The following is a 13,399-nucleotide window of genomic DNA, read 5'->3' on the forward strand; positions in this document are numbered from 1 at the left end:
TTAGATGCGGCAAATGTCGCACCTGAAGGTTTTAAAATTTAAAGCGATAAGACAAATCCCCCCGAAATTTTTTGGATCTGTGATTTCATATTCGATGCGACATTGTCGCACCTAATAGGTTTAGGGTGTTATAAAAACTCGAGCCTTCTTCTTCCTCGCCCGAGCCTTCTCTCTCTCTCTACCTCTTTGCCCAGCCCTGCTCCATCTCTCTCTGCAACTCCAGCGAGCTCGACCTCGACCCAACCTCTCCCCCCCCCCCCCCCCGCCGTCATCCTCTATCGCTCTATCTCTCCTACTCTCTCAATCTGACTCTCTCTCTCTCCGACCAAAGACGTCCCCTCAGCCAGTCTCTGGCGACCTGCCCCCCTCCGGTACGTCCTCTCTCTCTCTCTCTCTCTCTCTCTCTCTCTCTCTCACCCTCTCTCACAATTAATCTCACTCCCTCTCTCTGCTCCGACCAGCGCTCCGATCAGCGAGGCCTTCCCCCTGCCCGCTTACCGTCCTTTGCCCCATCATCGCCGCCAAGAACCCCGCCGGTCCATCCCTTTCCTTTCTCACCGTCCTTCATCCTTCTCCTTCAAGAAGGCCGCCCAGATTTTCTGCCGCCGCCGCTCCACCTGCCCGGCCCGCCCAACCCGCCCCAGCCCGCCTTCAACTTACGCCTCCTGCTCCAGCGCTGCCATACGCCTCCTGCCCTCGCCCCCCGCCGCCTCCCAACCAGCCCCGGCCCGCCCTCGGCCCTCCCTCGGCCCAGCCCCGACCCGCCGCCGCTAAACCGCCCTCGGCCCAATCCCGACGTGATCAGCCTTAACGTCTCCGCCCCGACATCGTTACCTCGCCGTTAAAGGTTAGTGACAATTTTTATATAATTGTTACTTAGTAGTTTAGTTTGTTAAGTTGAATTGAAACGTTTAAATTAGTTTAGTTTTAGATTATTGTAATTATTTAAATTGAAATTAAAATTGAATTTGAAATTGGAATGTTTATTTGATTTAGTTAGTTAAGTTAATTTACTATTTTTCGTTTGCTAATTAGTTTTATGGATATATGTTGAGTTAAATTGTTCGTTTAATTTTATTGCAATTTGTTGAAAATTTGGTTAATTAGTTAATTAGTAACATATTTAGTTATATTAATTAGTAATATATATGAATATATTTTAAAATGAATTAGTAACATGTTAAATTTAATGTAAACATATTGAAAATTTATTGCGACCGAGCCACGGAGGCTCGGTTTAGTATTTAATATGTTAATAGGATAGTCCTGGTTGGTTATATATGTGTTTTTTTTTTTAATTGCAGATTTTGGTTAGTCAATATTTTAGGGGAAACTCTACCGAATTTTTGGTAGAATAAAACGTGTTTGTCAAAAAATTAACTCTTTCAATAATATATTTTAACGAATTAACTCATTTGTCGAAATTGGTTAACTTGTTAATGAAATCAGTAGTGAATTTGTATATAATAACGAATTTTAACCATTTTTCAAAATTAATACATGTCTTTCACAATTTCTCTTTCAGTCTTACAAATTCGCTCTCGACTCTTTCAAATATTAACGATACACTCTCAATTTCCTAACAATTCATCACTCTCAATTTCCTAACAATTCACTCTAAATTTCAAATATTAACGATTCACTCTCAATTTCCTAACCATTCATTTTAACTCTCAATTTCCTAACAATTCACTTTTACAAAATGAATTCAAACGATTCATTTTTATCTCTCAATTTCCCCTCTCATTCAGCGAAATGTCAAATCCAAGTAGAGATTGGATTACTGAGAACAATCGGTTGAGTTTGCAATATAAAACAGGGGTTAATGAGTTTATCCACCTTGGAAACAGACTCCCGAACGAAAATGGTCAATATCGTTGTCCTTGTAAGTCCTGCAATAACGTGAGATGGCAGGACATCGGGGTCGTAAAGAATCATCTTTTGAACAAGTAGTTCACCTCAGGATACACCAAATGGTATCATCATGACAAACGTCATATGCTTACCCAAGTAGAAGATGCCAGCGAAACTAACCAGAGAGGAGTCGGTGGATTGCACGATGCTCTCCATGATATAATGGATCACGAGGACTTCGACGACTTTGCGGATCCGACTCCGAGTGAAGTGCGTGCAGAGGAGCAAGTGGAAGACTTATTCGTCGAGTTGGAAGCAGAATTGTACCTTGGATGCAAAGAGTTTTCGTCTTTGTCGTTCCTGGTTTCGTTGATGAACATCAAAGTCACGAACCATTGGACGAACAAGTCGTTTACAGAATTGTTGCAGCTCTTAAGGAAGTCTCATCCAATTGGCAACCGAATTCCGGAAAAACACTACGAGGCCAAGGCGAAGCTGAAGCGTTTCGACATGGGATACGATATGATCAACGCATGCATCAACGATTGTGTGTTATTTCGAAAAGATCTCGAGAAAGCCGAAGTGTGTCCAATTTGCAATGAAAGCAGATGGAAGCCAACCGGGAAGAATGTATCACAAAAGATATTGCGATACTTTCCCTTGAAAGATCGATTGAAGCGATTATACGCTGCTCGACACACGTCGCTTGAGATGCAGTGGCACGAACGAGATCGCGTCAAGGAAGAAGGCGTATTGCGACATCCTGCGGATGGTTCGACATAGAAGAATCTAGACGAGAGATACCCAGATTTTACTGCAGAGCCTCATAACGTACGTCTGGGACTAACTTCTGATGGGTTCAACCCATTTGGGGAAATGAGTCTAGCATATAGTATGTGGCCCGTGATACTAACTGCGTACAACTTGCCTCCTTGGTTGTGCATGAAAAATGAGTACATGATGCTGACGCTTCTGATACCTAGACCGAGCTCACCTGGAAAAGACATGGACGTGTTCTTACAACCAGTAGTTGAAGAGCTAAAAGAATTGTGGGATACTGGGTTCCAAGTGCGAGATGGGGCGAACAATGAAGTGTTTCGGTTACGTGTCGTGCTTCTATGGACGATAAACGAATTTTCGGCTCGATCGTATTTGTCGGGATGGAGTGGCCAATGGTATCTTACGTGCCCCACGTGCAACCTTGAGACGCCATCTATGAAAGTCACAAACGGGATCGTCTACTATGACCATCGTCGATTCTTGTCTACTATGACCATTGTTGATTCTTGCCTATGCCTCACCGATTGAGGAAAAACATCGATCACTATGTAGATCGCCACAAGAAACGCCGTAAACCTGTCAAGTTGACTGCGCTAGACTTACTCGATCAGTTGGCTAGTATTTCTTGCACGACAACTGGTTAACATGCCGATAAACGAAAACGTGCTGAGTGCGAATTGAATTGATCCAAAAAGAGCATCTTCTATGAGTTATCTTACTGGTCAGAGTTGAAGTTGAAGCACAACATGGACGTCATGCATATAAAGAAGAACGTGTGCGAGAATCTTCTTGGGACGATGCTCAGCTTGGAATACAAGAACTACGATACAGAAAACTCGAGATTTGGCTTGATAGACTTGAAAATCAAGTCTTCTCTGCATTTGAGACAACAAAAGAATAGGTGGTACAAACCGCCAGCAGCGTACACGTTAACCCTTGAGCAGAGACAGCGGTTTCCCGAGTTCCTCCAATCTGTCAAATTCTCTGACGGGCTCGTGGGAAATTTGAAGAAAAATGTGGCTGCTGACGGGAAGCTCACAGGTTTGAAGTCGTACGATTGTCACATGATCTTGCAGAGGCTGTTGGCTGATGGTATTCGTCTTTTTGTGCCAAAACCGATACAGGAGACGATCTCTGAGCTTTGCAACTTTTTCAAGTTGATATGTTCTAGAACCCTGAGAGTGGAAGATCTAAAAAAAAGCAACATTCCATCATTGAGATATTGTGTAAGCTTGAGATGATATTTCCGCCAACTTTTTTCACGATCATGGTTCACGTGGTAATTCATCTACCAGATGAAGCGTTGTGTGGCGGTCCGGTGCATAGGCGATGGATGTACCCAGTTGAGAGATACCTTGGAACGTTAAAACAATTTGTCAGAAATAGAGCTAGGCCAGAAGCTCCATTGCGGAAGCGTACGTTGTAGAAGAGGTATTGACATTTGTTGCAAGGTATCTCGAAGACAAGAAAACTGTCGATGAAGTTCAAGTGCGGGAGCTTTATGTTTTTTTGTCCGAAAACGGTGTGGCTTACGGGATGATGAAGCCGATAGTTTTAGACGACGACCAGAAAGAGAAGGCGGAGTGGTACATTTATACCAAATGTTCAGAAATCGATCCGTATTTGATGTAAGTGAATCATTCATTTAAATATGTACATAACCTAGCTCATTGATTTACATCTAATTATGTAACGTTAACAGTGAGCATTTGGAACTTATTCAAAATAACTCTGAAGCGGGAACTGAAGATTCTGATATCGAAGCAATGTATAGAAAATAATTCAAAATTTGGTTTGCGAAAAAGGTAAAATGAAAGGATTCATTTGCTGAAAGCATACTAAAATGCTAATAACATCATCTTCATTTGCTTTGTTTCGTATCCAGATTCATGACATGAAAGTTAGTGGTTCCGACGTGTCCGAAGAGCTTTACTCATTGTCTGCCGGATCCTTGCGAATTGCTCATCAGTATCCAAGCAGCTTTGTGAATGGCGTGAATTTCATCACTCGTCATCGTGATAACCAACGAGTCACCCAGAACAGCGGTGTTTGTGTGCTCGTGAACGAGTTCAACTTTTACGGTTGAATAGAAGATGTCATCGTGCTGAACTATAGACATAACTGTCGTGTCGTACTGTTAAAATGCATATGGTATGGTGACAAGTACAATGCAGGACGTATAGTGCACGTTGATAAGACCACCGGAGCAACGAGTTTGTATACCGCCAAATAGTGGTTTACAGAAGAGCCGTATATACTCACGGCTCAAGCGAAGCAAATGTTTTACATCCAAGATCTCGTTAAGGGTCGCGAATGGGAAATCGTCTAGGAATGCAATCATCGAGGGATATGAGACATTCCTGAAGTTGACCCAACCACTTCAGCATCGATTCTGTTGACAATAGAATTGTCAAATATCGACCGTCTTAATCATCGACACGAAACCGCTACTGCCGAGCTTGTTACTGTTGTTGACGATGATGGAGAAGTGGATGAAGAAGATGAGGCATGCGCCGTTTTTGAGGGAAACGATGTTAGTGTCGATACTAACATTACATCGAGTGACGACGATGAATGACTAACACCATATAATAACCACAATCGTCGAATACTAATTAAATAATAAAACATAACTACAATTCATTTTGCATGATGTCGACTTCAGGTCATGACCCATCAGGAGGAGATCGTGATCCCCCGCAGATACCGAGAAAGAAACGGGGACCAACGACTGGCCTCGTTTCCGCGAGAGCTGGTGTTGGGACTCTTGGAGCGAACATAGTTCGTTACGATCAGACACATCAGGCGTTCTACCAAGATGTCAGGGAGAAAAATCCTTTGATCGGGACGTTCCAAAACCGCATAGGAAACCTGATCAAGAGTACCATTCCAGTCGACCTCCCTGACTCGAATCACGTGCCTGCTCAGAGTGTGGCGGCTCTTATGAGCTCGATTCATAACGAGTACCGCTTCGTTTACGCTCATCCTGACAGTGGCGAGATTGTGTCAGCAGATCCTATTCGCAACGAGATTGATATGGCTATCAATCGCGATGCGAAAAGGATGCGTCGTTGAGATTATCACAGCTCTTCTTCAAGACGTTTTACAGGAGTAAGGATCTCACTAAAAATGAAACTCCCGAAGGCTATAACCAGGAAGCCTAGTTGAAGGCAATAGAGACGTTCGACTCGCCAGAGCATAAGGTGTGAGTTGAACTTCCGAGGGTTATTTGAATTTCTTAATATTGAATTTAACGAATTTATGTCTCGTAGGCGATGTCTCTCCGCAGCTGGGAAAATTCGAAGAAGAAGAAGACGAAGGCGAGACAAGGGTCGCTTAGTTTTTTTGGTCATCGCTCGAGGAACGTAAGTCGCTTAATATTAAGATGCAATATATATGTGATTCAAATTTTAACGCTGAAAAATTATAGCGAAAGGAAGATGGAAGTATCGGCTCGGCTTTAGCGATATGGTCAAAAAAACACCATGACGCTAAGGGATCGTGGACGACGGACTTCGCGAAATCGCAATTTGTAAGTTATTTGTTTTATTTATTATATTTAATTACTTAAATTATTCTTATCTGATTAGTTTTGTGGTTTTCTGTGAAGGATCAAGTCACTGTCATGACGATAGATATTTTGTGACAAGCGGAGGAGCAAAACACCATGATCTCCCAAGAAGATGCGGAGGAGTACGCGATGCACGAAGTTTTGGGGGTACGCAGAGACAGGGAAGTCGGGATAGGGCCTTCGATCCCAAGGTCATCGCTGGGTGTGGCCCAAGCGCTAGATAGAGGCTCGTCAAGTTCGTTATCTCAGACGGATCCATTGGTTAGCGAGATGCGAGCTCGGATGGATGCCCAACAAGCCGAGCTGCAGGAGATGCGGCAACAGATCACCTTCCTCACCCAGATGCACAACCAGCCTCCCACGACACCGTAACCTCCGCCTGCACCGCAACTAGGTGGCACAGATCAATAGACGCCAGGTTTTATGCCGGGTTCTACGCCTGGTTCTATGGATTTCTCGCGAGACCGTCCTTACGGAAGCGGTGGAACGAGTGGCAGTGCGTCAGGCAGCGGCGGACGAGGACTAGGAAGCGATTCCCGAAGTTCTGCCAACTGATTCGGTAGAGGGAATTCTACTATCGATAAGTTGTATAGGAAAAAAATTAGGAATTAAATTTTTTGTTTTTATTAGACTGGATTTATATTTCTAATTCAGAATTTTATTTTCATAATATTATTTCTAGTTTATAATTTTGTGAATTAATTTTTATTTAATTATAGATTAATTTTGATTTTATTTTTTATTATATAAATTTGTAATTTTTTTTAATTAAAATAACATATTCGGTGCGACATGTCGCACCGAATATAATGGCCGGAAGATTATTCGATGCGACAATGTCGCACCCAATATAAAACCACCCACCAATTTCAATAATTTTGGCAGCAAAATAGGTGCGAAATTAGGTGCGACATGTCGCACCTGAAAGTGTCGCACCGAATATTGATAATATTAGGTGCGACATGTCGCACCTAATACCTTTAGCGACGGACTTTTAGGTGCGACATTGTCGCACCTAATGTCGCACCTAATAAACTATTAGGTGCGACTTTTGGGGCATTATGTGCGACAATCGTCGCATCGGATGCCTTTATTTGTTCTAGCGATCAATAACAAGCCGCGTTATTGGAAGAGCTTCTAATGAAATTAGCGATCAATACACTCAAGTTCCAACAAAGTACACATGCACACCTACAAAACCTTGAAAATCACATGAGCTACTTACTTGGCTACGACTTTAAGCCGATTAGAAGCTCATATCTCATAGGTGCCACCTAAGATAATGATCGACGAATCATTGCCCTTTCAATGGAGAAAACTCCCCACGACTTAATATTTGACGAGTCATCACACGAAGATGTCGAAGGCCATGAATTGCAGTGTAAAAAAGATGAGCTCCCACTTAGTAACATTGATAATTGCATATTCCATCGACAAGGATCCCATGAGGCTTACTTCCTCTCCACAAACCCAAGAAATAAGCTTTCAAGTTCCCAAAGTTTATACAATTGAATCAAAACTAGTGCGTGCGCCATACTTTAACCACACGTATCATGCCAAGCTTGAGGGCATCAAAAACAAAGATCCATTCGTGGTGGCGTACTCGATTTTCTACGGGAGAACATCGTGTTTTGAATAACAAAATCGACTTCACATAAGGCGAAAGACACTAAATCAAGCACTTTTTAGGAGGCAGCCCAAGAGTTTTATGAGTTTTGTTTTTCATCTCTACCTACTTGACGTGCTCCACTGTGACGACCAGCTCCATGGAGATCTTTGGAACACCACGAAATAGTTCTGCTCCGTCGAGTCGCAAAATCATTCCACTAGTAACCACAACCACCACCATGAGAACGACATTCTTGCATCGAGAGAGTTTTCTCAACCTTTTTACACTTTTAGCCTTGTTGATATATTTTCACATTGAGGACTATGTGTGCATTTAGTGTGGGGGGAGAGAAATCATTTGCTTCTTCTACTTTCTAAAATAACTTCTTTTTTATTATTTGTGTTTTGTTTTGTGTGTTTTTTAATCCCAAGTACTTGCTCGATCTCATCTCAGTAGTTTTCAAAATAAATATATCTTGTTGCCTAATCAAAATGAACACAGCTTGAACCTAGCTTGCCTAACTTGTTTGACACGTAACTCATTTTTGCTCACAAGTCCATCCGTGTTTTAGACTTAACTATGAACAGAGAAACATGAGTGATACTTTCGTATGCAGCCATTTTTTGTTCAAATTTTCTGAAAAATAGGGTCATTCAAGAGTAATATGCGATCGTTTCGAGCTTGGAAGATGAATGATGTAACTATATGAATCACCTGATATTAAATTTGACATGAATTGAACAAGAAAAGTCATGCGTGTGTAAGCCACCTGCAGCATTGCAGGGAGAGCTACCATATGAATTGAACAAGAAAAGTCATATGTGTGTAAGTCACTTGCAATACAAAATAAAACAAGAAAAATTATTTCATGACTTCGAGCAAAACCTTCTCATAATTAAAGTCTCGTCTGATCCTACTCAAAATACCACATCAGAACTGAAAGTTAATGGTTACATGAGTTTACATGTGCATTTCGCAAATAGATAATTAGTGGGTAAAGTCTTCTATTATTTTTCCATCCGAGAAACTTTGAGTTACATGTCAAACACTTTAGGCATTTCAGATTCGGGAGATATTGGATCATGTTTGGTATGTTCTTTGATTCTATTCGATTGTTTAGATTGAGGTTGAGAGTGAGATTTTTGGGCTTCGGTTTGTAGTTAGCTATTTTTCTTGTTTTTATTTTTTGTTTAGTTTTAGGATTTAATAAACAAAAAATTGGTTGCTTAAGCCACGAAATGTGTAGCAATTTAAAATTGGCCAACCTTTCGTTAATATGTTGTAAATAGCCATATTGCTTACGTGGCAGCTTATTAATTAAATTAGGTTTACACTTTTGCCCTTATTTAATTCGCAGAAACCGAATAGGGAAGTTTTCAAATTTGAAATTTGAAATTTCCTGCAGATTTTGAAAATTAATAGCCCATTTATTGTTATGTTTTTGGAAGTTTTTAGCGTTGACTTTAGGTAATTAGTATCTATTTTCGTGGTTAAACTCTGTAAATATATTCTTCATTTATTGATATTATTTTGTCTTCCATATATTCATAATTTCCAGAATTTTTGTGCTCAAAATATTTCCAGAATTTTTTTTTCAGTTCAAATATACTGTAAATATGCTTCTTATTTACAATGAATATACTGTAAATATGTTTTGTTTTTACAATGAATATACTGTAAATATGCTTCTTATTTACACAGATATACTGTAAATATGTTTTCTATGAACAAAAAAAAAAAACTGTGGTGGCGGCCGCGTGAAGGAGGTGCTGCCTCTCGCACGCACGGGGAGAACCATTTCACACGCACGCACGCCTAGAACCATTTATGGCTGTGAAATCAACTCTCCGGTGCTCTCTGCATCGTTTCCCGGTGTCTCCTCTCGGTCCGGCATCCTCGGCGGCTCGTGGCTGTCCTCTTTTTCTCGGCTGGAACACGCGCGAGTGGTGCTCGGTCTCGGCCATTGATGGCGCGCAAGGAATGAAAAAGAAGATATGAGAAGGAGATGAAGGAGACGTTGACGATGAGAGAGAGAGGAGGAGGGTGCTCGGGCTCGGCATTGATGGCGGCCTAATCTCTCTCTTTTTTTTCCTGAAGAGCAGTAAAACAAGACCGATACAAATCGTATTTTTGATTTATTTACTAACCCGTGTTCGTTCTTCTTCGTCGTCGCTGTATTTCTTCTCTGGGTTTCGATTTCGATTGTAAATAAAGGTGTTGAATCTTTTTTCCGGTTCAAATTTGAGCAGTTTCTTCTTCGCGATTTTTGGGCATCTTTTTTTTTTTTTTTAAACAATATTTTTGAGCGGTTGCGTGTTAATGTGAACGCAGCTGACGGTTTTAATTACTCCTCGATTTTCGCGTGCATTAATATCCAAATATTACAGCTGATCACGTATTAATGACCCGGAAGATAGTGGGCGGGAAAATGGAAGGGTAGTCTCGGCCAATTTTTGTTGTAAATAAATCCTCCTGGCTATTTACCACTTATTTACAGAACGTTGGCTAAAAATAAATTGGCTATTTTCAGGAGGCTACTTAGCCTAATTACCCTTTAATAAATAAGTATGTACGAGGACGCACAAAACAGAGGATTTAAGAAGTGCATAATTATTTATTCATTTTGTGATCATTCTTTACCACATTATTAATTATAATCACTTAAAATCACGTTTGTAATTGAACATCTTATGATTTGAGTGTTTACATGTGTTTAGTTGATTCCGATCGAGTTTAGAGCTTACATATCAACTTTTTAGAAGAAAAGGGATGAAACCATAATTAATAAAAACAAAACAGCGTTGTACCGCGGTACAACAAGCTGTACAAGAGCAAAATTCGTTGGTTGTGCCGCAGTACTGCAAACTTGTATCTCGGTATAGCTCCGTTGAGGTAAAATGTTTTAGAGCATAACAATAGGAAAATTATGGTTTATGATTTCTGCATGTAAAAGTTTGTTTGGCGGGTGAAAAAATTTATTTATAAACATAAAACCAGTTAACTTATTAACCTCCAAGATGGTATAAACACGTGTTTCCGATTATTACGTGTATGCTATAATTAGAATCAAGATGTGGTGAATTCGACCCGTTTTGACCAGTTTACTTATTGAGAAACCAGTATAAGTTTAATAGCATGACCGTTTTTATTGGTTAGAAAATAAATCTTCCAGCTTGATAACTTACTATAATTTGAATTTCACGGAGGAATTTTCCACGCACTTTCGTGATGCTTAAGTTAGGGAAATATAATGTGTAAATGCGAAAATATTAATCGCGGAACCATAATGAAAACTTTATCTTCCCTATTACGAAACGGGTCTGAATATAATGTCCATAACTTCACCAGACAATATATTCCTTTAAATACAGGAATTATTATATGAAAAAAAAAAAACGCACAGTGCCACCATCATGTATCAACAGAAGCGGGCACTTCATTTCCATCAGAGAAAAGAAGTGACGCTTTTTCACATCATTAGAAATTAAAATTAATTATACGGGCATGAAGAAGGTATAAACGAATCTTCCTTCGACCACACCCAAAAGGGCAATTCAGTAATTAAACAAAATTACACCGTCCCAATAAAAAAAATACTGTTACCCTATTAAAAAAATAATAAAAACACTCTCAATGAACAAATTTCTTATTTCTTTCATTCTAATTCATCCATTCATTTCCTCTCTCTATATATTCATCACACACCAAACCCTTCAGTGTCATCAATTTTCATCTCTCTCTCTCTCAAAAAACTCTTCAGAGAGACAAAAAAGATCCAAATAATCAGAACACAACCATGAGCAGGGTTCTTCTAAAAGAGCTTTTATCCCTAAACACTGCACTAAACACCACTATTACGACATCATCATCGTCACTGTCACCGACGCCGAGCAATGACGTCACTCACAGCGTATGGGAGTCCCCGATCCCTTACCTGTTCGGAAGCCTAGCCCTGATGATGATTCTCATCGGCACCGCCTTGATTCTCCTCGTCTTCTCGTACCGAAAAGGATATTCCGACGAAAAGCCGTCGCCGGTGAAACCCACCGCCGAGGAAAGCGATCGCGGCGAGCAGATAGTGGTGATACTGGCCGGTGACGACAGACCCACGTGCATCGCAACGCCAATCGTCGCCATTTCCATGCCAAGCACCAATGTCTGCTCTTGTGGTGTTAGTGGTGCTCAACACGTGGCGGTCAAACCCTGAATCCCATATATATATTATATATATAATGTCAACGTGTCCTGTTGTTGGGCAATATCAATTTTGGTAGGAATAATTATAAGTAGTTTTGTGATTTCTTTTTCCGGAGTATTAAATATGGAGTATTACTAATACTGACTGTAAAATTCTGATATGATGATGATCAGTATTGCACTGAGTGAGCTTTCGAATTGTTCCGAGGAACGAATAAATTTACTGGCCTAAAACATCTCTCTCTCTCAAAAATAAATTATATGTGTCTCGTGAATTTTGGTATATGATAGATGCTATTTTTAACCAGTTGAAGGAATTGGTTTCCTTTAGTATGATTAAAATTAATCAGACTGTCAGTTTTATCTGGTTAAAAAGGAATTAATCGGGTTTTAAGTTTTAACCAGTTTTACTTAATATATTTTACTTTTTACGGCTGACGAAGTAAAAAAAAATACGGTTAAAACTTATCGACCGAAGTATCTTTTTTAAGTACAAAAGAAAGTTGTCTACACTCACAAAAGAGAAATTTTACACTAAAAAAAAAATATAAAGCATATTTTTTCATCATTTTATGTCATTTAATTTGTATCATTTAGAAGTCACGATCAATCCCTTTTTCAAATCCGGCTGCAGTTGCACGAGCCCTTCCCGCATCTTTCAATCGGACAAGGTATCGAAGATAACACAATGAAGGCGTCCGAGAAACTAAGAAAAGCTTGAACATGCTATTTGATGAGCGGTTAAGGTTGAACTTAATTTAAATATTTAAGGTTAAATTAGACTAACCATAGTCTCATATTTAAGTGAATTTATTTGGTTGCTTAGTTATTGGACGTGTATATATTAGGTCATCCCCAACCCACCCTTAATTTGGGTGGGATTGGACATAATTTGGGGTGGGATTGCTCCAACCCACCCCAAATTTGGGTTGAAACTATTCATCCACCCAAATTTTGGGTGAAACTATTTGTAATTACAAATCCATAAAAAAAAAAATTAATTTGTAATTTTAGACCCTAATTTAAATAATTTATACAAAAAAATAAATATTATTAATTAAAAAAGAGAGTAAATAATATGACATTGATAATAATACATAACATTAATTAAGCACAATACAACCAAAATAATATTTGTTTTTATTAGTTAATTTTTATATTTTAATATTGTAATATTAACATAATATTTAATATAAATATAAATTAATTTAATATTATTGACATAAAAAAAATATATTAATGTTTAATAAGATTGATAGTGGCATAACATATTAATAGATGAGTTAATATGAAATTAATATAAAGTAATATTGAAAAGAATAAAAAGAGAATATTCTCTTTGGGGTAGGATTTTGTGTTGTGAGTTGGAGTGTAAACATTGTAGCTGT

At 39.4% G+C, this 13,399-nt stretch overlaps 1 protein-coding gene across 1 annotated transcript; it reads left to right on the forward strand.

Annotated features, from left to right (window-relative positions):
• Positions 1 to 11,496: 11,496 nt before the first annotated feature.
• On the forward strand, positions 11,497 to 12,247 carry LOC149408302 (protein GLUTAMINE DUMPER 6-like). Its single transcript, XM_089628738.1, has one exon. The coding sequence runs from the start codon at positions 11,611 to 11,613 to the stop codon at positions 12,019 to 12,021; it is 411 nt and encodes a 136-aa protein (XP_089484864.1). The 5' UTR covers positions 11,497 to 11,610; the 3' UTR covers positions 12,022 to 12,247.
• The last annotated feature ends 1,152 nt before the right edge of the window (positions 12,248 to 13,399 follow it).

This window comes from Urtica dioica, chromosome 1, assembly GCF_054948205.1.
Source record: "Urtica dioica subsp. dioica isolate 48M chromosome 1, U.dioica_male_clone48M_v1_H2, whole genome shotgun sequence".
NCBI lineage: Eukaryota > Viridiplantae > Streptophyta > Magnoliopsida > Rosales > Urticaceae > Urtica > Urtica dioica.